Source organism: Leptosomus discolor, chromosome 6 (assembly GCF_034619465.1).
Source record: "Leptosomus discolor isolate bLepDis1 chromosome 6, bLepDis1.hap2, whole genome shotgun sequence".
NCBI lineage: Eukaryota > Metazoa > Chordata > Aves > Leptosomiformes > Leptosomidae > Leptosomus > Leptosomus discolor.
This window is the reverse complement of record NC_141396.1, coordinates 55,901,614-55,927,060: the sequence shown is the minus strand read 5'-3', so window position 1 is coordinate 55,927,060 and position 25,447 is coordinate 55,901,614. Positions and strand designations below refer to the sequence as shown.

The window sequence follows — 25,447 nt, the reverse complement described above, 5'->3', positions numbered from 1 at the left end:
AAAATAGAAATACGTGCTAAGAGCCAGATAGCAAATTGCTCATTCAGACAAATGACAAGCTCTGGAGTGTAATGCTCTTACAGTACAAATTTTTACTGACTAAAGAAATAAATGAGGCTGAAATGACACTTTTTAAACAATATTAGGCTGATAATAAATGACTGCATGTTATCCATAAAGAAACAATATTTGCTAATAGACTTAAAAGCAGATAACTGGCTTTTTTACATTAATTTAGATAGTTGCATAGGGCTAATGTAACAGCAATATAACTTCCACCAGTAATAAAGGGTAGAGAACTTTCTGCACTGGGAGCTGAAAGTGGGAGGGCAATGGAGACTTAGCAACTCTTTGCCAGGAGAAGATTTAAGCCATTTGGATGTTTAAGTTGCAATACCCTCAGAGGATACGGAATTTTCTCAAGGTTGGGCTATCATTATGAAATGAAAAAAGCCTGTGCAACCGAAAGTAAATCTCTTCAGAAAGATGCCAACATAAGGACACGGGCAGCAGTTGTAATCCACAGTGATTACTAAAATGCTTTCAGATTTGATGAATTCACTCTTTGGCTGAATAGCTGCTATTCTAAGTGCACTGACACCGGGGCCCTGGGATCACTCCTGGAGGCGCTTGCAGCATTGCTAGAAACCATATTTTGCCAATAGCCCTGACTGCCACCTCAGCCAGCCACATCCATGGCACTGTGCTCTGCAAAAACCATAGGAAAGTAACATTTTCCCAAGCAGAGACTTTGTGTGCCCGGCAGCGCTGGTTTGCTTTTGCTAGCTGCACGAATGCGTTCCTCCAGACACGACTGCGAGAGCAAATGATCGCATTTTAAGCTGCATTTCATATTTTTCCAGCTGAAGCACTTGGCAGATTAACAGTGCCAAAAAGTCACTGGTGGAGGCGATTTATAGTACCTGAAGTACAACAAAGGAAAAGCAACTCTTTCAGCAGGGAAATCTTGGCCCCTGTTTTATTTTCTTCTTGTTTTAAGTAAGGCTTTTTTGCAGTTCTACATGTTTCACAGACTAAACACGTCAGGTAGTGCAGGCTATGAGACACAGCGTCAGCCTCAAAACAACCCAAATTACGTGCATAGACCTAGATGATGAGAAACCTCTTACCTCCGTTTGCATCTGTGAGTTCTGTTCTTCTCAGGAACCCCAGATAGCCAGTTCGAGCCCAAATAGTCTGTGTGTCTCCAAAGCTGAGTCTTGAATTAAAATGATCTGATTGCAAAGATTCATCTCCATAGATGGTAAAATAACCACTGGCATTGTGAGTGCTGTGAACCCATATCTAAGTTAAAAGCAATTATACTGGTATTAATTAAAGTAGCTTTCCAGAATGAAGCATTATTGAAAATTCTTGATAAAACATTTTTAGTCATAGCTAGACAACACTATAATGCCTTTTAACACTGTTTCTGAGCCCATAACCGACCCAGTATTAGGCAGAGAGACCCCAGTCTAACCTCGCTGAAGTCAGAGTGCGGATCTGAGCAGTGCCTGGGGGAGAGGGACGCTGGGCTCGCGGCTGTGGGGACACCTGCCTTGCCGCCCTCCGGCCCCAGGTTAGCCAAAGGCCCGCAGAGCCTCCTTGAACAGCCCGGCTAGCTCTGAGCTCTGCTGGTCATGGCAATTTTCAGGAGTCTACAGAGCACAGTGCTCTTTCCACAGTCCCACCCTCCTGGTTCAGTGTCTTTACTCCAGCAGGGCATCCTCCGTGAACACCAGACAGACAGGTTATTTTAAAGGGGGAGGCCAGGGATCTTCACCTATGGAGAAGGAGTCATTCTATCTAACTAAAGGCATCATGGAAATTTTTACGATTTCATAGTAATGAAATCTTACAGATGAATCTCACAAATTAGATGGTAGTTTTAATTATGACTAAGCAAATTCTTCATTTTGTTAATTAGATCTTTATTTGCTCATTGAAAATAATGCTTTTTCTCTCTCTAGAAACATAAAAGAAATTGGAAAAACATATAGCCTTGCTCAACTCAGCTAATGAGAGTACTTCAGTGCATTGAAGCACAATGATTATAAAGAGAATAGCACTGGAAAACCATCTAACTGAAATTAGACTAATCAATAAACTTATTTTTTCATGTAAGTTTCTATCAGAACTAGTGAAGCACCAAGCAGAAAATACAGTTAGAAAAAGCAGATTTTTTCAATTTTTTTAACAAACTTGAGCTATTTTTAGTGTTTATCAAGTATGTTACTAGCAATTTCAATAATGATACAGACGTCATGCTACATGCTTTATATACTATAAAGATCTGTAGGATTCACAATTTTCTTAACTGGGCATTTGATAAGACGTATTACAGGAAACCATTGGCCCAGTTGATGATAGCTTTATCTCTGCACTTTAGTTCAGAGTGTACAAAGGTTAAGTTTTCATGACTCACCTCACCAAGATGAGAATCTCCTAAGGGTCCCTTTGTTTCTGGATTAGCAATAATGATACGTACTCCTGGGAGGATCTATTGAAAGAAACCATGAGGCAGTAAGAAAGCAAATACCGGCTGTTGCAATCATATGCTGACTCTTCGTCCCCAAAAAACCTTGATTACAAACTAGAAGAAATCTTTAAAAAGTTAAAGTAGACTTACAACATAAAAATTAAAATAGTCCATAGATGTAATAAATTCTGAGATATCTGGGAAAAAGCTGCTCCATCATTAAAAACTCCTCAGAAATCAAATGCTCACCTACCATACAAAAATCCTACCAAATGGTCCAAGTCTCTCTGAAAGTATAGAATAGAAAAAAAACCCCACGCTAGCCACATGAAATTTTGGCTTGAAACAAAAAGAAAGCCAGAGGCACCACGCAATCTCCCCGGAATAAGCCCTGCCAACGACTTTGTGTGATGGACATTCAACCACCACAGAGGTGGGCAGACGCTAAACCTAAAACAGAAAAGGGAGCATCCTCTGACCGTGCGTGTTGGCAAAGCTATGGTTAGAGAGCTTTAGGTGAGCACCCACAGCGTCAAGGGCAGGCAGGGAGCAGGGAGCGCCTTGGTGGCCCAGCGCAGCAGCGCGGCACCTCTCCTTTCTCCCAAAGGCAGCACATGCTTAGCAGTAGACCTCGGTCACCAGTCCACGGCCAGATGCTGCAGCCAAGGACAGAGCTGAGGGCAGCAGCCCGATCTCTGTGTGCTGGTCCTGTGTCCTTACCCTGTCCCCACAGTGATGCCACCCAGCAGGGACGGTCCCTCTGCAGGTGATCAGTAGACTGTGAGTACAGCGTTGGCAACCTCAGACCAGTTCTCGGTGGAGGTGGGTCTACATTGGTAAAACTGCCTTCATTAGTGGCACATTTGTTGGCTGTTTCAAGAGTGAGATGCGGAGGATGAAATACCTTCTTTTTGCACAAAAGAAGGAAATGCTTTTTGCATAAAAGAGGGAGGTGCATCTTCTGAGAGAGCAGCAATGCATCAGTTAGAGCCATCGTACTGTCACCTCAACAGGAAAGAAAGGTCTTCAGTCTGCACAGCTGATAAAGCCTTCCTCAACACCACATTCACATAAAAATGAACAGAAATGGAAATTTACTGAAAATATTTACCATAAAAGATAAGTTTAAATCTTCTTTCAGTACTTACTTTTCCTGACTCCATGAGAGGCAAACTATGTGGAGATCCTCTTTCAACTAAACGAACTCTGTAAAATACATGTAAAAATAATATGCATAATAAAAATAATATGCTTTTCATTAACATTTATTTCTAAAATTAAATGGTTAATGGTCACAGAGATTAATGTTATTATTGGAACAGATGAAGCTTATATCCTGTAGAACATAATCAGGCCCAACATTTAATCTTAGTCAAGGCTTACGGCTGAAAAAATAATGAAAAAAAGATGTATGTGAAGGTTTTCTTAAATACTAAATTCTTCAAATATAGTTGGTGCCTTTTATTTATTTTTGATAGTCTTTTGTAAATGGAATTCCATGCACAAATTTATTCACAACAAGAGAGATCTAAAATATAGATTCCCACAAGAACATCATAAATGCCAGGGCACAAACAGAAAAGCATGTGAGCGGAGTGAGCAACCACATTCCAGGAGTAGCTAAGAGTTAAAATCAAAGTCATATCGAAATAACTCATAACCTGGCCTCAGCTCCAAATCTGCATTTGCAGTATTTTAATTCTTTTCAATGGACAGTGGTTGATAAACATTTTAATATTAAAAAAAATAATTTCATGAAAAATGTTATTACTACTGAGGGTTAGACACTGTCTGAGTGTGGCTTTCTGGTCCTCTCCTTTCCCTTCTTAGATAACTTATTTTCCCACTAAAGGAACAGAAATGGCAGGTCTCCTTCAGCGGCACAATGGTCTAGAAGAAATTCCTCATTTTAAAGTACTCAGCAGGTAAGAATGAAAGAAACTTTTAAGTCCTACAACAGTGGATGATCTCAGCCAGTAGATGGTGAAGAAAATTTGATAACATCTAGGCATTCCTGTATCCTAAGTGAGATAACTTAAAAGTTCCTAACAGCCCATGAAAACCTTAACATTCCCACTCCTGAACATTTTTCATAATCCACCTAACCAAGCTAACTCTGGACTTCTGTCAAAAGAGCTGTTCTTACCTCTTTCCTCCCCTCAGCTCTGTGATTAAAGAAAAAAAAACAGCACAAGATGCCTAAAACCCAACCCTGTAAAAGGTAAAGATAAAACGTCAGAAGAGAGGAAGACATAGCTAGGAGCAGATGGGTGGAGAACTGGATCTGGTTAAACTGATCATAAAATTGCAGGCCGTTAGGAGCAGTCATGATAGATCTTTTTCGGACTGTTTTGAGGTCTTTTTATAGACAGAGAACTACAGTGCTTAGTTTGGGAAAGGAGGGATGAGACGCAGAGAGACCTCAGCTAGAGGTCCCTTTGGAGAAGAACAAAGCTTTGGCAAGTTCAGCCCCTAAACATAAAGGAGATAGAAAAAAGATCTGTTGGTTTTTTTTTTTTTCCTATTTCTTTGCTCCAAAAGTCTTCTATAAAAGCTGGGACTGTCAAGGTCAAGGCAGGAATAGTGAGCAGTGTTTTATCTGCAGTTCTGGGAAGTCTCTCAGACTTGATGGATGGGGCAGGACTAAGCCCTGAGGCATTGCACATCAGTGTGAACAGTCGCGCTAACAGAAAGAGATAAAATCCAAATACCCAGCAATTTCAGACTGCTCTTCCAAGATGTAAAGTGGAAGGGGCACTGCCTGGAGCAGGCACGGTTAGGCAGCTGCAGCCTGACCTGCTCTCCTGCAAGGTGTGTAACAGGAACCACCTTCCAATGTTTGTTCAATTGCCACAAAACTCCCAGACAGAGCCTGAAACACTAATTACCACTTCTCTGTGTTACCTTTAATGTTACACTGTCCTGGTTTAACACCGTATTGCACTCTCAAACCTCTTCTGTGTCCCAAGTGTGCACATGGGCCTGTGTTTTCTACATTTTCTGTTGAGCCTCCCACCAGCTGAAGAGCAGTAGGTCCACCAGTGGATTTGCAGCAAAAGCAGTGAAGCTACAACATCCATCTGTTCAACCAGGGACACATATGGGGCAGCAGAAACCCGGGCCACAGGACCTTCACTGTAGGGTGTACGTGCAAGGCTAAATTAATGCTACTCTATAAAGCGTATGTCTACATAAGCCACGCATGCGTTGCTGTTCAAATGGCACGCCCAATCATAGGTATTTAGAGGTACGCAGCAAAGGCTTTAAAAATAACTCTGTGCGTATGGAAACAAAATCAAATATTGCAAAACCCAGTTGTTGATAATGCATGTATTTCTGCCTTTTTATACATATCTTTGTTCTGTAAAACACGTATTAGTGTAGAAATAGCAAATGCCTTTAACTGAGTTCTTCCAAACAACTGACATCTCCAATCTTTAGATATGTATTTGCAGACAGGTAGCTGTTCTTAGAACAACTAGTCATCACCTCAACCACTTGGTATCTCCTTTAACAGACAGAGTTTAACTTATTATTTACCAGCAATTGTCAAATAGAGAATATCTTAAAAAAGAGACAGTTTTAAAACCTCAGCCATAAGCACTGCTAAGAGAGATGGTGTCACAAAGGTCAGGAAATACTTTATTTGCATTTAAGATTGTTTTAAAAAGAATTCCATTTGGATAACAGCAGCAACAAACCTCCGGGGCAGGAAAAGTGTATGTCAGAGCTGCCCAGATATACTGCTGGCCTTCGCTCCTTCCTGTAACCAAGACATGCCTCAGTGAAGTGTTGCTGAACTCCAGGCCTAGCAGAAATACCAGATAATAAAGCTGTACATTCAATAGTCAACAAAGTGACTACTGGAAATGAATCAATACCCATAAACGTGACGATCTCTTTCCCCTTTGCTTTCAGCATCTGTGCTTCCCACCTTGTTCTTATCACTAGCATATTCTGCTCGTTCCCTTCTCCACCTATTTCCTTTAACCTTGTCTGATTTTTTAGCACATGACGATCCAGAAGGTGCAATTTCTCAGTTTCTAATTCTGTTAAACCTCCCCCACTCTGTGCCTTCTGCCTCACATGCCTACAGAGTTATCACCACAGCGCACTAAACATAGAAATGGCGTTTCCTGGAGGTTTTCTGTGAGGGCCCTATTAGCGCTCAAAAACTTGGGACTCCTTTTTAAAAAGTTTCTGCTAAGCTCTCAATCCATTTGGGAACATGCTGTTAAAACCTCTAACAACTCTGAAATATAATAAAAGATATTTTGCCACAAAGAGATTTCAAAAAAATAGAAGTAAAACATAAGATTCTGATGTTACCGACTCCTGTGTGCATACTTAATTTTAAGTGCGTAATAGTCTTATTAACCCTACTGGGATTAGTACTGTGAATAAATTATGGACATTAGGCAATAATTTTTAAAAGGAGCTTTACTGTGTCTCAGCATAAAATAATTCAATTGTTCCCACTCTTCCCCAAGAGATTTCCATTTTTCCACTGACAAACACAGACAGCACACATGATTGAAAACTTCTCCACTTTCCCTTCCGAGTGAGCAGCACCGCTATCAAGGTTGGTCTGGCAGGCAAGGTAAAAAGGCAGAGCACAGGGCCCATCAGACCCTTGAAAAACAATGCCTCTGGATTACCCAGGTGATGCTGGCAAAGAAACCCATGGCTCCGTACAGCCTTCTTAGGACAAAGTTAGTAAACGTTCTCCAAATTCACAAAAAATCATTACATGCTCCCAGGCAGCAGAACTCTAGAAAGGGTAAATCCTGTTTCTCTGCATTGCTCCAGCCATTCTTTGTTGGGAGTGAAAACAGTCTCTTGCAAAGTGAGTACAGAGCCTTCCCGCTGCTTTCTGCTGCCTTTGAGTCTTGCTGGGAAGGGCAGAGGAGAACATGCCAGTAAAGCCAGACTGGGCAAAGAGCCTGAAAATCAAATGGATAGGAGTAAAATGCTGCCCTTGGGTGTGAAAGCTACTTTTGCACCTTCTGGTGGTTTGCAGCCAAGCTGAGAGGGAAAACATAAATGAGTGACCAATGTAGGGCACAGAGTTTCTCTCTCACCAAAATACCTCACTGGAGGGGAGAGGCAGAGTTTAAGAATTGTTGCACTGTTACAAAGCTGTAAGCAATGGTGATATGGTGATACACAATGAATCTGTAGTATTTAGGTAGTATAGTATAGGAGAGTATAATTTTGAGAATTTTTTTTCACTGGTTCCTAAGAATTAGTCTTTTTTCTTAAAAAAATCTCTAACTGGAGCTGTGCGGTTGAGAAAGCTGCCTATGTTTCAAAGTCTGGCTACTGGGACTTAATAGGGAATGCAGCTACAACACCAGTATGCACTAAACTTCTTTTCTTGTTACAGTTTAATACATTGGACAGATTTAATCTCCTTTAAATCAAACACTTACTACAGAAAGGTAGGACTGAAATCTGACTTCAGAATGAGAACCAGCAAGCTATAACTAACTGGGCACTGTAATCACTGTGCAGCAAAGGGGATACGGAAATACTGTAACAATATCTTTCTGCTCAACTATCTTACATGAAACTGCAAATTATGTTCATGCTCCTTTTTAGATCTGGTCCATTCGGTGATGAAAACTCTCCACAATATATTCCACAGCTTGCTGGTATTTTGCACTAATTGGAGAGTTTGTCAGCAGAGCTATTAACTGTTGCTTTGGGAATCTGCAGGGGCTGGAGTGTGCAGAGTGGTACTAACCAACGTTACGATGCCAAAACTGGGCAAACCTTCAAAGCCGGCTGCGCTGCTGCTCTGAGAAAGGCTTTGGATTCTGTGATTCTAATAGAGATGGAAAGAAGCTATGAGGTCATCCAAGTCTCGCTCCCTGCCAAAGAAAGACTGTTCCCTGCAGTGCACTTTCGAGTGCTTTGTCTGCTCCTGTTACAGGATTTCAAATGATGGGGCTTCTTCCAATTCCCTTCAGAGTTTATTTCTCAGCTGAATGTATTTCATAGTCAGGAACCTTTTTTACTCTGCAATGATTGGCACGAACCATTCTTAGCTTCCTCTTGTTATTTCTAACTAGCTCTCCACGTCCAATTCAAAGGAGTTTTTCCCACTGTCCCCTTTCTTTTTAAATACAACTCAGCTAAAGTGTTTGCCTTTTACCCTAACACTTGGCCAAACCCCACAACTTTTTTCTTTCCTTTATAGCCATTCCCACAAGCTGAGCCATGGTAACTGCCCCCCTCCTCCTTGCCAGTGTGCCAGCATCTTCTGCTGTTAGCCAGGCTTGGGCACTGAAGCGCTGCACCTTCCATCATCTCAAGCTCTTATCTCCCTGTCTACCCTCCCGACCCTTCCTCCTGTCTTGAGCAGTTTGTTCTCACACCATGTCACTTTGCAGTCATGCCAGCCTGGGAGTCCAGTTTTTGGTTTCTTTAATACTAGCTGTTTTGCACACTAATTTCTTTCAGTAGCTGTTTTGGGATGCTGCCATTCTTGAAAATCTTCCACAAGGAAACCTAGAGGAAACCAGACAGAACGTGATGCACATATAACCTAATCTATGTATTGAAAATATACTGTATGTAAGTCCTCTCCTTGCCCATAGCCCTTCCGTTGCAGAAAGAAACATCTGATGGTCTCTTTGGTTTCATTCCAGACTTGCTTCTTAAGTCTTCCTGCTGATTGTCATCTTGCATTAAGAGCTGAGCTTGTGGGGACAAAGTGGATATTTTCTTACCGTGCAAGAAATTGATGTTTTGAAATTTTTTGTATCCTAGTGGAACAAAATTGAAATACGGAAAGAAGCTGTAAATGGAATCTGAAAAAATGTTGCAGGCCAGAAAAAGATGTTATTTTTGTTTAGTGTTTCAGGTTTTTTGTTTTGTTTCGAAATGTAAGTTAATTAACTCTCCAAACTGAAAAGGCTTTAACCACCACCACTAGCAAAAATTCAAAAGTTAAAGTAGGGTGTTTTGACCACTTTGAGAATTTTATCTTTTTCTTTAAGCTGAAAAAATCTGTTAAAACTGACTCTTCTGATTTCAACATAACAGGTTTTTTTTCTGGTGAAAAAAAGACAACCACCTAATTAATCAGAAATTTTAACCAAAATCTAACTGTAAAGCATTTAATGCCAGAGAGCACATATGCTTTCGTGCAGTTATATCCACAGCACAGTGCCTTCCCAGTTCTGACTTAAACGCTATCAATTGCCATGAGCTACTGCCATCATCAACACCTTTCAGATACATATCATGGTCTAATGTTGAGATGATGCCTGGGTAAGACTGATGGTGGGAAAGGGCTGGTGCAGCCTGTTGTGATTTTCTATAGTTAGAGGAAAGATGGGCACTGTAGGTAACAGTGGGATCCTGGACTGGGGTCAAGGCTCTTTGACACTCAAGACTTTCAGTGCATCTTCTCTTTACTCAAATAATACAATATTTTTACATAAACTATTCCAGAATTTACAAGTCAATGAGCTCATTCTACCTAAACCAGAAATACAGATCAAAGAACATCAGCTCTGCCTTCCAAAATGACATACCCAGTTTAAACAGCCAGATCAGAAAAGTAGGAAAACGGCATGGCTGAATGCTTAGGCTGAAGGGAAAATCTAGATAGTGAAGAAGAGTTTCCCTGCATCATCTTGGTTGCCTCAGAGCAGTTTTCCTCCCATCACATGACAAATTCAGATAATGGATAAATACAACTGAGACCAAAAAAGGGAGTTATGGATGGAGGCAAACTTTAGCCAACAAAATGAACAACCATTAAATCTTCTATATGTCTAGGACATGTTTTAATCCTGTTAATGCGATAATCAACAAGTTCAGTTAAAGAATTAGCACTAAATCACTTCCTTTAATCTAACGACTTTTCTTCACTATAAACCTAAATTACACTTCATGTCCCAATTCCCTGAGGTCAAAAGCAAACAGCTTCCTATCCTTCAGATGGTTGAACAAAGAAGCAGAAAAGGTTACACAAGGATTTGAGACAGTTTAGCAAGTTGCAAAGTGATCAAAATGAGGCAGGAACTCTGGTTCAGGAAGGGAATATTCAAAGCTTCAGAGATTAAAAAAGTAATAGCAATTTTACCATATAAAACTATGGGAATATGCAACAAAACTAAGCCATGTTTATGTCTGTGTTCAACCCTGGAGCACTTTAAAATGCTCAGCTTTCATGATACGTGAACTACATTAAATTTGTTTAAATTAACTTTGCACATTGTGTAAAGCACAACACACAACTATTTCAAGTGAATGCAGTGGACGAGGACTGGGGAGGATTTGGTCACCCTCCTGGCTCTACCTCACACCTACTGTGCCCCATCAGGCAGAGCATCACCTTTCTCCGTGCTTCAGGTTCGCATCTGCAAAAACAGGCATAAATGCTGCTCCCAGATAGTACCTTTTTATTTATATTACAAACCTCCCAGGACACAGTGTTTATCACTAATTGTTTTAACAGCCCTTTTCATGATCACAGTTGTGATCTGATGATTCTGTTTAATGGAATTGCTTCTTCTGTTTCACAACCCTTTATCTTCCCAGTTCTAATTGAGAAGAGACTCTACACATAGGGAAAACTTCCATTAAAACAAACTTGGGATCTGAAAATGTCCTCATCTAATTGAATTAGTTTATTTGTTGTTAACAAATGATGGAAATAATTTTAGCTTCCCTGATGCAATATTCATAATCTACATTCATACTGTGTAACCAAAGGTGGAATTTCTGAAATCAAGTCATTCTCTTTCACCTGCCCCCTCATCCTGCTACAGCCTTCAAAACGCACACCACCAGCTGACTCACACTGCATTTTGTGGAAGAACTTGCAGAAAGTTCCCTCTTTATAACAACCACCAGGGACATATCCTGTGCACGGAAAACTTTCAACACATGGAGCTATTTTTTCAGTTGAATTAAAACTGCAGATTACCACTCTGAAGAAGAGGTCAGTGGTGCCACAAGCAGCAGTGCCTTGTACAGCTGAAGGAACTGAAACGGGACTGTCCTTTTCACAAGAGACTTATTGGGAACCCTGGCTGAGCTTCACAAGGCTCTTCACATAAGTAAGCTCATCTTCTGCAAACAGACACTTCTAATATATGCAGTATTAAGAGGATATGTGAAGCTTGAAGTAACATATTAAGAGCTATTGAAGAGAGCCATTTAAGAGGATACCACACCTCTAACCAAGTTAGTGACAGATCCTTACATAAATATCGGATGCTTTTACTGTTTTTCAGAGCTCTCCCTCCCAACCCTAACCATTCAGTATTCCCACACCCAGAGACTCCACTGACGACAGGAGCCCAATAACCACTGAGGGTAGCAAAGCTGGAGCGGGTCCCAAAGGCGACAGCCCATTTCCCAGGGGTAACCGCCAGTGCTGCACCCTCCACTGAATTATTTGTCACAAAAAACTGCCAGCATGTGGGACAGCAAATGCCCTGCATTCCTGCAAAGGCTGGCAAGAGAAGAGGGGAAAGGAAAAACGGATGGAAAGCACTTAGGAAACTCCATCTGTTATAGCACACCACAGTCTGTGGGTAGGTCTGCAGAAGCTACAATGGCTCACTCCAAATTTTACACGTATTCATTAAGTATTCTTCCTTCCAAAGCAGATGTTGCTATTGTGAAACGCACTCCAAGGTAGCAGTATGGGAAAGCAGCACTTTTTCCTCCATTACTGAAACAGTAAATGTACTCTATGTTGATCACTCTTGGCATTTTCAAGGAATCACTGCTTAGTGCTCCATTAGTAGTGTATACCAAAATGAGGGAAACAAAGCAAATTATGCTTCAGAATAGCTATCTGTAAAAATCAAATACCTAATACACTTTATCTGTAAAGAAAATGGAAGAATGAAAATTCTATTTTTTTAAGACATTCCTTTAACTGTATGGTTAGACTTATGGCAAACTCTGGGAGAGAGAAGGAAAGAAGTATGGCTTTTAGTGAAAAAAAAAAAAATCTTCCTCAGAAATATGAGCAGCCAGATTGCTTTATCAATTCCCAGCTTCTGTAAGGAGCATCATTGAAAGAGAAGGACTCGTAACACCAAAGCAGCTCAGCATACTCTGAAATGGGAAATACCTTTTTTTTTAACAGCATCACACATTCTTCAGGAATAAAAATGTTGGTGCATTTTAATAAGCTGGAATATTATTGTGAAATTCAAATCTGGTTTGTAAAACCAAACAAACAAAGGAACCATTTTACACCTAGTTCTTTTAATCATGTTCAAAGAATCCCATGAAAATGGCATTTGCAAACAATTACACAGAGTTACAACTGCAGTACACCTACTTTCCTGGAAAGCTACAGCTTTTTGTTCTCCCTTTGTCTTCGTCTTACTTGGTACACATGACAATATTCTCTTTCCCCTAAGCCCTCCAGGGAAATACAACTGGAATTTCTTGATTTGTATTTAAAGTATGCCAAACCACATCCTCTTTCAAAAACCACATTTAGAGCCAACTCTTATTGTCCTCTTCCACTAAAAGCATAATATTCTGATCCCTTGAAGATGACTTTATCAAGGAAGAAGCAGACTTGTTTCAAAGGAAGAAACACTTCCAAGAGCTATCAATCTTGCCTTAGAAAGCACTGAAGTTGCTTTGTAGGGCTCCCATCCTCCCAGTTTAGTCTCACAGCTCAGACTGCTTGGGACAAGAGGGGGTCACTTCCCATCTGAAAGTTCTGAGATGCTTGTCCCTTTCTCCTGTCCTGCAACAGAAGTTGCTTTACGCCTGGAAACATGAAGCATCTTTCAAAGCTCTTAAAATAGGTACATTTACAAATTTTGTTATTTCTCTGGATTCTCATACGTAAACAGTGCAATCCCTTAGACGATAATTGCTCCTCTTCAGTTTCCCAGGTCACCAGCTTTATTCCTAACCACTGACCATCCAGTGCAGAGAGGTTGAACAAGTCTCTTGGCTTGTCCCCCGATGCACGCAGGAACAGCAAGAGAGAACCTTCCTTTCACTCTAGACAGACCAGACCTTCTCTTCTAAGTCAGAATTGGAAATGTTGATACGATGCTTATCAGACTGAATGAACTTTTCTTTCTGTAAGATTTGCTTCCCATAGATCAGAAACAGTGCCAAGGGGATTTTTGAGACAGCAGTGTTTGCATGGCAGAAACAAACCACAATGGCACTAAAAGGCCAAGGCTGTATCTTCTCCTGAGCAAAACCATGAGGAACGAGGCGGGTTTTGCCAGTACCATGACAGAGAGCTTCCACTCACTAATGAGATTCTGCAAGTTAATGCGCAAAATGCCTAGAAGCCAGGTGTTTCTACAACGACTCCTCAAAACCAAACTGCATTGTTACTTATCATACTTAAAACTTTGAGGGACTTAGGTTGACAGGCAATCTAAAAAAAAAAGCATGGGTGACGTGTGAAACGTGGAATTGGAGCCACCAGAACGACACTGCTGGACTTGAAAATCCCATTTGTAAAGGAGCTTATTGCGTATAAAGCACTGGTGGCTTTCTGAGGCCAATGAGTTGTGAGGTCTATGTTTTGAGCAGTTCACCAGGTATATAACACTTCACACCTCAAAATACTCTACACACTTCACCTACTGTATCTCACTGCAAGGGAAAAGGTGGCTGTGTGTCAAAGGGGGCAGTAACAGATTTTAACTACCCCTCTGGACCCCACATGGGGTGAATAATTGAAAACTGGGATTTTCTGTAACCTATGACTGGGCTCTATACGCTGAGACCCATTACAAGAGCTGGAAAAAGCACTGCTCCCCAGCACATCAGGGAGCACTCTTCAAAGCTTCTCTTTTGCTACCATTGGCAAATGGCTTTCAAGTATGATTAAGCAATTAAAGTCTCACAAAAGGTAACTATTTTACTGTCACTTGCCTTAGCGTGTCTCCTTCTGACACGTCTCCCCTCCACTCTCTTTTCCCTACTACGTGACTATAAAAAGATTATCCTCCATGCTGTGACTGTGCTACAGAGCACTGCTGCAGCTATGGCTTAGATAATCATTTAACTAAGTAGTTCTTTTGTGTGGTAACCCTCTAATAAGAGTATTTTTCAAGGTAGGAGGAGTAGAAGTGTCTGAGAGTTAGAAAAAAGGCTCCCATGGCTCTGTTGCTTGGTATTACCCAAAACAATGCATACACAACATGAAAGTTTCAGTAAAATACAGAAAAGAGGGATAAACAATTGATAGCCAGAATAAAAGGCTATTTTTCTTTTCCTGCATGAAGTCTGAAATGCTGGAATATATTAAAATGAAGCCAAAGCATTAACTGATTCCTTTTGACAGAGCCTGCATTTGAGACTGAGCTCAGTGTAAAAGCAATCTATAAAAATAAATCCTAAGTAACTGGTTTCACCTATCTCTGAAATGCTACAGGTGTTCCCTTCTTTTCCTTGGGAATGCGATTCAGAATTTCCATCCTCTGAAATCATCTTTGTCAAGGAGAAAATGTCTGAGCAAGTCTGATGGAAGTTCAGAGATCTCCAAATATCCCCGAAGTCCGAAAGAAAACTCACAATTTAGCACAACATACAAATTACTTCCTAAGAAATCATCTGCTAACGACATAAGTACATATAAGGGTAGCTTCTTTTTAAGACACTAATTTGCATCACTCTAAGAAGATGTCAGTGACCATGTAAGAAGAGAAAACACCTATTTGTGTAGCTCCACAAACTGCTTGTTTAATAAATACAGAGGGCAATCAGATTAAAATAATTGTTCTAGTGATGGAGTAGGAGTATTTCAATGAGACTATGGATACCACAAACCACATATTGAATGACAGCCAGACTAAAAAATTAGTAACTTGAACCTAAATACACCTTGGTGCTCCTAGTCTATTTGGCAATATCCGACATCTGGATTTGGCTCCCTCTTTGGTGCCAGCTGTCTCACCATGTCTGTGAGCAAGAAACTATCCAAGCAGCTCACCACTATGTGTAGCTCAACAGGAAATCTAGTAAACCACAAAAGAGTTTAATAAATTAAATTCTCCATTTCTCTAACCCTACTGGAAAAAATACAGACTTAACTAGATGAAATAGAATAATTTAAATGATCATTTAATGCACCTATTATTTGACCAAAGGGAATACTGGAATTTAAAGACAGTATAGAAAGGATAGGAGGAGTAAGGATGCCTGCATATATGAAACTAGAGACGGTATGAAATAAAACTGAGAATAGTGTGTACTAACACTGGTTGGAAGTCTTTGATCTTGTCCAGTTTGGTACAAAATGTGGATGCAGTCCAACAATCAGCTTAAATACAATTTGTAGACAAAATAAGGGGAAAATGTCTATTATAAATGCATGCAAAATGATATCAAAATCTTCATCGATACATATGTGACTTGATTAGTGGCTCTCTAGCCCCAGAAGTCTGAGCCTCCACTCCTTCAGAGCTCATAAGTTGTCACTACCTGCTACTGAACAAGGAGACTGGTGACATTTTTACCTGCTTTTGGGGGTAGATATAGATTGCAACGAATTTGTTTCCTTCTACTTTATTTTGTCTTGTTAAAATAAACTCCAGTATCAAAATAGAGCTTTCCTTACCCTACTTAGGGCACGACAGTGATTTCAATAATCTTTTTTTCTTTATGGATAAGCTTTTGCTATAGAAAAGAATATTAGGAAGGAAGGGGATGTATATCTTTATAGGATTTGCAGGAAGTTTCAACTTTAGGAGAAGATAAATGATCTCTCAGCCATCACCAGACAGATCCTTCAGCTCACTAATTAAAACTTCTGAGGAAATCCTTTACACAACATTTTAAATATGAAAGATACAGAAACACAGGAAAAAAAAATCCTATGTTAAAAATCTGAGCAAAAATTCAAAGCATTAAAAATGAATTCAACATTTTTCATGATACTTTATTTCTTATTCGTACCAGCTTAGTTTCAAATTTAAGGTAATTTCAAAACATAAACTAGCAGGTTAAAACAGTAACATTTTGAAAACTGTTTTGAATGATTCTAAAAAAAATGTGGTTTAGAGTATTTACAAATATATTGAAACATCTGAAAATCCAGCCTGACCTCCTGAAGAACACTTAAAAAATATCTTTGCCCTGTCTATGTGAAAGGAAAATTTATTTTGGAATACATGAGGCCTATTCTTAGTTTAATGAACTGGCTCATTTTGCTAATAAATAATTTTTCTATCAAGAACTAACCTGCTGTTAAGGATATACAGGCTGTGAAATTGTGATGCTAATATCACAGAACTTTTTTTTATTGGACATTTTTAATTTTATAAACACATGCACATATTGTTTTAGAACATCCTGGATCAGAAGGATGCTTGGCCTTTTAATTTACATCTTTACTGCTACAAAAGCATTAAGTGTTATAAAAGCCAGGATCTTTCAAGCATATGGTATGATGAGAAAAGGATCTCTCTCTTTTTAATTTTCCAACTACTTCTCAGCTTTTAGCATATTTAGGTATCTTGTGCTTAACCACCTGAAAAGCTTTCTGAAAAGAACATGACTGGTCTAAAATGACGATGGAGTGATCTGAAAACCAGCAGTTTAGACAGCAGGACAAGAATATGAATATATTTATTCTATATCTTTTTCTTTTTTTGGAGGGGAGATAAAGTTGTTTTCCCAGAGGCAGCAGCAGAGGAACGGAGCCAAGGACCCAATGGGGTGCTCACGCCTGGAGTTTTGCTGCATCTGCCCTCCGTGCAGATGCACACGGGCACATTGCCATGACCCGAGTTGCACGATGAGTCAGCAACCGGGACCAGCCGTGCCGTGCCAGCGCAGCCTGCTGCGAGGCCAGCTCACGCGCAGGGAAGCATTAATCCACCTGGTTTGCTTTTTGGATCTGAGTCAACCTCTCCAAACTGCATCGCGCTGCAGTGCAGGGGCATATCAGCCACTTGGTGCTAACTCAGAGGAGTCTTCTCCTGGTTTTTTATTAGACAGTCCAGGTGGGACTTGCCTGTCTTTGCTCACTCTTTCTTGAGTCCTGAGGACACTCTGAATTTTAGAAAATCAGTGAGATCCTGAGTACAACAATATTAATGTATTAAAAACCAGAGCCGTATACTCTTGCTATTAGGTTGTTACTCAGTCTCCAAAAGAGGTGTGTCATGCCATTTGAGACAGCACAGGGTGCCTGGGACATCCCATTAGTGGCAGCAAACACAACACGAGCTCTACGGCAGACCCTGCTGGAGTAGCTGTAGCATCTAAAACTGCACTAGATGCTCACAGCTAGGAAATCAAGCCTTTTACCAGTATCACAACTGATGCCAGCCACTGACTGAGTGGTTGCACACCTTGGCACAAGTTTCCTGAACCTCCAGGCGAGCCCAGTCCCAGCCATTTCCCTCAGCTGGGAACTGTGGCCAGAGCTGCAGAGTCCCAGCAGCTAAACCAGTGGGCTGGTGGCTCAGAACCACACAGAGGCACACACAAAGAGGTGTCTGAGAACCCCCTACTTGACCTGAGAAGCAAACCATCCAAATCTAGTGAGAGCTGGGGGGAAATGTCTAGTTTGGTCGACCAGCCACCCCATGATCTCTACCCAAATTCTACATAGCACAGGTATTTTGATCTAAACTCCTATCAAACAACAACAATTTCATAAGCTGTGAAGTGTGCAAACATGTAATTACTGGATGAGCTTGAAACAGTTGTATTCAAACTGATTATTAATTTTTATAGATGTGAATAGGATTTGAATAATCTCAGAGATGAATTACAGCTTCTTTTTGTAGCAACTAGAAGACCTCATGACAAGAAAAAAAGAAAAAAATGTTCAGCCTTTTGCAAATTCTGGAAAATACCTTATAAAATATGAAAAAAAAATTTGGCCCATTAAGTGTACAGTGTATAATGTGTACAATTTCTCACATTAAATGTAGAAGGGGACTGGCTGACCTGCAAATACATGGTGGGTTGTTACTATACAGTCTCACAGCTATGTACAGCAATCTTTCAGTTACTGTTGAGCAACAGTGACATTTGGTTCCACTAAAATGGTTAGAAACAGCAAGTGTGAAGACACTATGCCAAATAAAGTTGTTTTCTTGAATCTAATTCTAAATTCCACAGTTAAGCAAATGAAGCACACCTTTAATCCATCAAATTAAAATCTACACTACCACAATCTGAGAAGCCAACTCTAAAGATCATCTTTCATGTTCTGTAGAACTACTCACTAAATATGAATTAATACACTGCAAAGTCTGATATTGATAACGATGCCTACTTCTCAATGACACGCTAAGGCAGGGAAATAGTATACCCATGGTTTATGCAGCTTTAATGAACAGTAAATCTTATTTCCTCTATATAAATACATACATTTTTTTAAATTAAATTTTATTAACTAACTGTGAACATTATGTTCTCTTTCTATATATACGTGTTTCTATATACTTCCCTTCCAATGAATATTCTATACATTTCTTTCTCCTCTCAGAAAAAATAATTCCAAATAAGGAATTAAACTACATTTGCTTTTTTCTTTCCCCTCTATATCTACAACTTTATTTTTAATGATGCATTACCTCCTTTTCCTGCACTTGAATGATGCTTACACGTATCTATCTACATCGTGTTCAACTTAACTTCAACTATGTCAGATCTGAGATTAGAGCAAACACCGAGCTTACCATGTCTACTAAAAAAACACCATTTGATTTCCAAAGTCAGTTATCTAAGCTTCCTTCCTCATCGACACAGAAAGAAAGGTACCTTAAAGGTCAATTCATCCTGTGCTGGCGCATGTCTGAGATAGCTGCAATACACTGGTGGTGTGCATGCCTTTCCAGTGACCACAGAAGGAGCCTACGAGACCATTTTAGGCTGGATGAGATATGTTCTTGTCTCAGCATTTGCTCTGCCTTTAGGTAAAGAAATGCTCCACCTCACATTTCTTTTTTACAACATAAATCATTCAACTTCTCATGTAAATCTCCTTTCAAAAGCGCAGTGCAGGGATGGCAGGCTCACATAACAATAACAACTTTTTACAAAAAAAGGCCTTTTCATATTTTCTGGGTTTAGTATGAGCATGGACTGTGTCTGCACAGTACTGCAGTTGCTGGGCCAGAAAGACCAAGTTTCTACATCTGGGTTATGCAGACAGTGGTATCCCAAAGGATGGATCAAACACAAGCATTATTGCTGGCAACATTGCGCGCAACAGGAATAAAGAAATTGTGAGAGAGTCAAGTATCTTGCGGTTCCTTTCTGCCACCGGCCAAACTCCATGTGCTCCAAGAAAATATCTATGTGTAGCTGACTTAACTATCCGGAGGATCATGTGGGCCTGCAGGGCCCTGAGGGCTGCAACCTGCAAGCTGAGCCGGTCACTTTGACAAAGCCAAAGTTGGTATTCGCCTATGGGGAACAAATCCTCTGTTAAACTTTTAAGAAGGATGAAAGAAAAAGAAGCAAAAAGCAACAACAACAACAACAAAAACCCAAAAAAAACAAAAAAAAAAAAAGAGGGGAAAAAAGCGCCCTATTTGGATAATGGCTTTTTAAAGGAACCAGGACTGATGAACACTGTTAATTAAACGTTCACCTTTTCCAGAGTTAACAGAAAACCTTGTTTCATTAATGTTTTGTAAAGAGACTACCTGCTAGCCTTTTGACCAGAGTACTGGAAAACTGAAATATGTATATGGGTATTTTCTAAAATTACACCTAAAATCACAAGTTTCCCTCCAACCATGAGATTTCAGACATCTCCTTAATACCACTAGTGGTAAATTTTAGTTCTTGCATCTTGTATATATGCATCTAACATTAAAGACGGAACTGGAAAACACCTACAGTTACAGAATGTGGTTGCTCACAATGGCTGAAGCCAATAATCCATCCCCTCAGTCTCACAGCATTAAGAATTACAGCAAAATCTCCCCATGGTCTCCTCACTGGCTAACAGCTACCAACCCAGGAAAAACATTTCTGTGAAGCTGAGAGGCCCAATATGACTCCAGTTCTTAGGGACCGGCTAGGCTGCACCACCTGAATACAAGTGTCATGAAATGCTGAAGGCAATGAAAGCAGGGAATCTTGTTAGTCACTGCTGTGGTGATGTCAGATGCTTCAGCTTTATCAATAGAAAAATTAATAAACCAACTAATCAAATGTCTACATCTGCTTGCTGGTAGGAATTAGCACAAATTATTTATGAGGATTACAAAGGTTTTCAGGGACCATGAGGTGTGCTGAAGCAGCTTTCTTGCTAGAAACTCTGTTAATGCGTGTATTAGAGAAAAAGAAAAAGGTGGTTCCGACCTGTCATGCCTCAGTGCCCTCATATCAACATACACTGTGGTGGGATCTGGTCCAGATGTTCCCTGTAAACAACAACATCAGCTAATCAGAACCTGAAGGCTGGGAGGAGAAAAAAAGAGTTTTACCCCCAAAATAAACGAACATTCATTTCACTGCTAATTATGCTAATCAAATGACAAGTTATATTTAAGCTATTCGTCAAAGAAAGCTCAGTTTTACAGAATCAGAAAGAGCACTGAAAACCATACCTACCGTCAGGTACTTGTTACCTTGGGGTTCAGAAAAACATCAAGCGGGCACACTACTTAACCAAACACATGTCAACGTGGGTTTTATTTGCTACAAAAGGCCAAGTAATCAGCACGTGGATACATACAAAAAACGTTAAACACGTTTTGCCACATAAAGGAACGCGGAAACTGCTGAGGAGACACAGTTTAATGGCAGAAGCACATGGTCAGGAATGTGAAGCATGGTTTACTGAGAGTCTTCCATACATGCAACAGAGAATATACTTGAAGCTAAAGATAGTAAAGGTAGCACGCATGACATGAACCAATGTGGACTGAAGGTCTGTAAGCAATTATTCTGTTCCTTTTCAGTCTTCCACTGCATAATTTTAATCCTTGCTTTATGTCACAATATTTAGCTACTTGATAAGCAGTAGACTAATTTTAGTTTCCTTTCATGCAGAGATGATACAGTCTTTTAGGCCTTTCCACCCACAGCTTTGCTGCAGTTTTGTAACCTGCTATGATCTTCCCTCATCCAAAACTTCAAACTCATCACCACTGAACGTCATGTGAATTCTCAATGCTCTAGACTCGGGCTCTTTTCTCTGCTGCATATCTCATGTCACTGCTAAGCAGAAAGCTAGAAGAAAAGCACAATTACATTTTGGAACACTGGAACTTCAGAAATTTTATTTTCAGCAGAAAAATTCACCTAACCCTGGTAATCTACAGGTGCAGGAATTCTTTTATCAGTTAGCTGTTTACCACTTAAAACAGCAGGCAACATCAACTCGCAGTGATTTCTGTCCCGTTTGGGATAGATATATTTTAGAGTATAATTCCTCCCATTAGGAATGTCTAGGGCTAAATTTTGCATTTCTGTCACACTGGCTGGTAGTTCCACAAGCACTAAAAATTGTGATGGAATTCCACAAATAGATAATTTTTGTATCCAAAGGGCAAAAGAGCTACCACTACCACTTGATGCTTACTGTACACATACTGAGAGTGACCCACCACCAGAGGAGAAAAGGAGTAATAGAGCTGCACATGCATGTTAGCCTCTTTAGCTTGTTATACACAATACAAGATACAATATCCTCTCTAGCTATTAACGACACGATTTTCAGTCTACTGGTAAACTCAGCAGTGTAACAGACTAGTGCTGAGTGGAGAACTTATTTGAAATATATGCAATATTAACAACAAAAAAAAAACAAAACCAAGGAAAAATTGGTTATCTTTAAAAATAAAACTAAATCTGAATTGATTTACAAAATAATGGAAACAGTCAAGTTTGAAAATTAAAGACAATCACTATGGTATTTGTTATTTTCAGCGTGAATGAAATTGTTACAACAGACAGCTAATATTTGATGAAACCTGCATCCAGATAAAGCTATACTGGAACTTGTTTATAATTTCATAGAAGGATCTGAAAATCCCCAAATCTCCAGACTCAATTTCTAGTCTGTCCCACTGTTGGAAGCTGATAGGTGGGTATTGAGGGAACATGAAAATCCCCTACCTGCTCGGCCAGCTTCCCCAGCCTGTGAGGCTATAGCAGCAGGAATAGCAGGGATGAGGGAAAGAAGGAAAGAAGGTAACACAAGACGAAAATAGTAATAAAAAAAATGGGAATGAAGGGTGGGAGAAAAAAAAAAAAGAGGAGAATGCAAAAAGCAGGGAGTAAAATAAAAAGAAAAACAATGTCAAATACAGGAATCTTACAAATTAACCATTATACCATTAAAGGTTAAAAAAAGTAAAAAATGAGGTGTCAACATTTTAGTAGAGCAACAGAAGAGACAGCTGTAGACTGCTAACCTTGGACAAACAGACTTAAATGGTTTTAGGACACTACAGACAATGTTGTTAGTGGAAAACATGTGTCTAGCATACTGATTTTTTGTTGTTGTTGGTTTTGGTGAAGAAGTCAGGAAACATTATGGCCCTGCTATTTTAATGCACATCCATTGAGACAGGGGTTCCACGTTTGCCATTTCACTACTAAATGAAGTTTTTAAGCGATGTCCTCTGGAAATCAAAAGTAAGCTCTCTTTTTGGGGGAAAAAAAAAAAGCATACAATGGAGAAAGATACTTACACCTTCTTTCATACAGGTTAACCTGCTCCTAAAGTGAAATAAAATCAAGGCTTTGTACACAACCTCATTACTAGAAGACCGTAACTAAATGGAGTAACTTCATACTTCAATGTATCTTCATTCTCAGTCTATCTGCTATGATAAACAGTGTAATACATATAAAGAACAGTAACATTAAAAGCCAATAAAAACCCATCAGTTCTCCACCGTGACTGACAGTGCAGCAAAGAGGCAGAACGCAGTGCTGACTAGTCCTAAGCTGATACTGTCATGTGGAGCACCAACACTGGCTGCAGTGGGACTTGCCCTACAGCTTGTGAAAAGAAACAGCTTTGAGAGCACTGGTATCCCACATCCCTCTCATCAAACTTCTGAATTCCAGTAAAGTTAAAGGCTACAGGAAGCTGCCACAGCAGCATCTTAAAACAGGTTTATTTTGGATGCGGGGGAAGATGAAGAATTTAAAAAACCAGGATGGATCTGCTTATTACGTTGCCACCCCAGAATAGAAACGTTACTAATAATCGAGGTTGAACACTGCAGTGTAACTGCAATAAATCAGGAGAGCTACTGAAATCCATCAGTTACGTAATTCATTGCCTCTGCCTATAGCGCAGGTCCAGAGAGGACTCTGAGAGTACCAGGGCCTTATATGGCTTTTAACTAAGGAAGGGCTTGAGAAGCAGTAGTTGAAATCTCGGCATCATCCTTCTGCAGCATCTGCAGCAAAGATGTTCTGAAGGTGTTTCAAAAGAAGCAGAGTCTTAGCCAAAACCAGAGGGACTGACTCCATTCATCTGTGCGTATTTATTTTGCGAGACAGAGAGCATCTGTAATGCTGGTAACAGGAAAAAAATATCGTGACTTCTGTTGTATCTGATACTTACTAAAGACATGTTAGGTAGCGTTCAAGGAAATAGAATAGGACAAACATAATTTTCTGTCTGAAAATGGGTACGTGATAAGCCACATCCCTTGGACTAAATAAATCTTCTGCCTATGCATAGGCTGCCACCAGTGGACCATTCCTGGTCCGTGCAAACCTCTGCAACACGCCAGGCTTTTATTCTCTGGGAAAACATTGCAGGTCAAAACTGCACAGAGGACTACCCCAACAAGTGAGCAGTAGGGATGACCATGTGCCAGCACTCAGCTTGTACCTGATTTCCACTGAAGTCAAAGGCCAAGCTGCATGCTCTCCCCTGCTTCCCTCCCTAGAGTTAAAAACCTGGAACCAGGCAATATCAGAACTCCTACGAATTTAAAAATAACTTGTTTTGGGTTTTGTTTTGTTTTGCTATCTAAGGATGTGGTCTCAATGTTTGCTCTGAGTCTACTTCTGCTCCAGTGATGCTCAGAAATGGAATTTTTGATGTACACTTCACAATCTCATGTATGCAAGCACAGAGGCTGGAGCTGTGAAAATAACTTCATGGCATGACTCATAGTAAAGGTGGGAAAACACAGAATCTGAGGAACTTACCCAGAGCTGTACTACATTGCTAAGTGTGAATCATACCTCTGGTAAAGTGCATGGTCTCCTGTTGCACTCTTCAGAGCTATCCCTTATTACTTTTAATATGGAAGATCCTCAAAAAGTATGATCTACTACTACATAAAAAGAAACGTGAAGCCCTAATTTTACTAACAAAGTTCTGTTTGCTAGACAGTGAGGGAAGGATTCATTTCATATATCTTCAGCCATCAAAGAAGAAAGTATGCAGTGTAAGGTAGGAACTCCTGATGGTGATGAATCCCATCCCAAGATGGGCACCTGAGATAAGCTGAATGAAGCTCTCTCTTGAAGTATTTCTTTGACTCTACTGACTATAGATGGATATTGGATAACTCACTTAACCTTGATGTCTCAATTAGAGGTGACATTAAAAGAAGCAAGATGAATCCTGCTGTCCCACCCTAGCTTGGGCAGATTTGTTAGTGCATTTTCAAGGTTAACTAAGGAAAATGAACAACTAGAAGTTTCTCCTCAAATGGAATTGAGTAGCAGGCTGAATATAATGAAAATACTTATTTCAAGTGTTTAAATGGAAAATAGCTAAAATCCTAGAGAACCATCTGTGCTGTTGTAAGAAACAGGCTACTTTTCATATCTATTTTTCTCTCTCTCTCGAATGCTAAGATGCTAGTTAGTAAGAATAAAAACATGCTGTGTGCAATCTTTTAATCTCAGAAATCCCTGGACCATTATTTGTGACTATACAGACATAAAAGGTCAGCAATTAATGGTATTTAAGTGCTTAAAGATGGAAAGAATGCTTTATTTTCAAAAGCACACCTCCAAAAATGTCCAAAATGACATCAAAAGAAACAA

General features: G+C 39.9%; 1 protein-coding gene across 3 annotated transcripts in view; it reads right to left on the bottom strand.

Annotated features, from left to right (window-relative positions):
• The window catches only part of DIP2C (DIP2 acetate--CoA ligase C (putative)), a 319,080-nt gene that overhangs the window by 5,716 nt on the left and 287,917 nt on the right, over positions 1-25,447 (bottom strand). For 2 of the 3 annotated variants that reach the window (XM_086467406.1, XM_086467408.1), the window contains 4 exons: positions 20,777-20,838; positions 3,628-3,685; positions 2,426-2,500; positions 1,131-1,305 (listed from right to left, as the gene is read on the bottom strand). In XM_086467406.1, the coding sequence (XP_086323532.1) occupies positions 1,131-1,305; positions 2,426-2,500; positions 3,628-3,685; positions 20,777-20,838 (370 nt within the window). Of the gene's footprint in view, positions 1-1,130; positions 1,306-2,425; positions 2,501-3,627; positions 3,686-20,776; positions 20,839-22,537; positions 22,568-25,447 lie in introns of all 3 variants that reach the window. The other variant, XM_086467405.1, reaches the window with a different exon arrangement.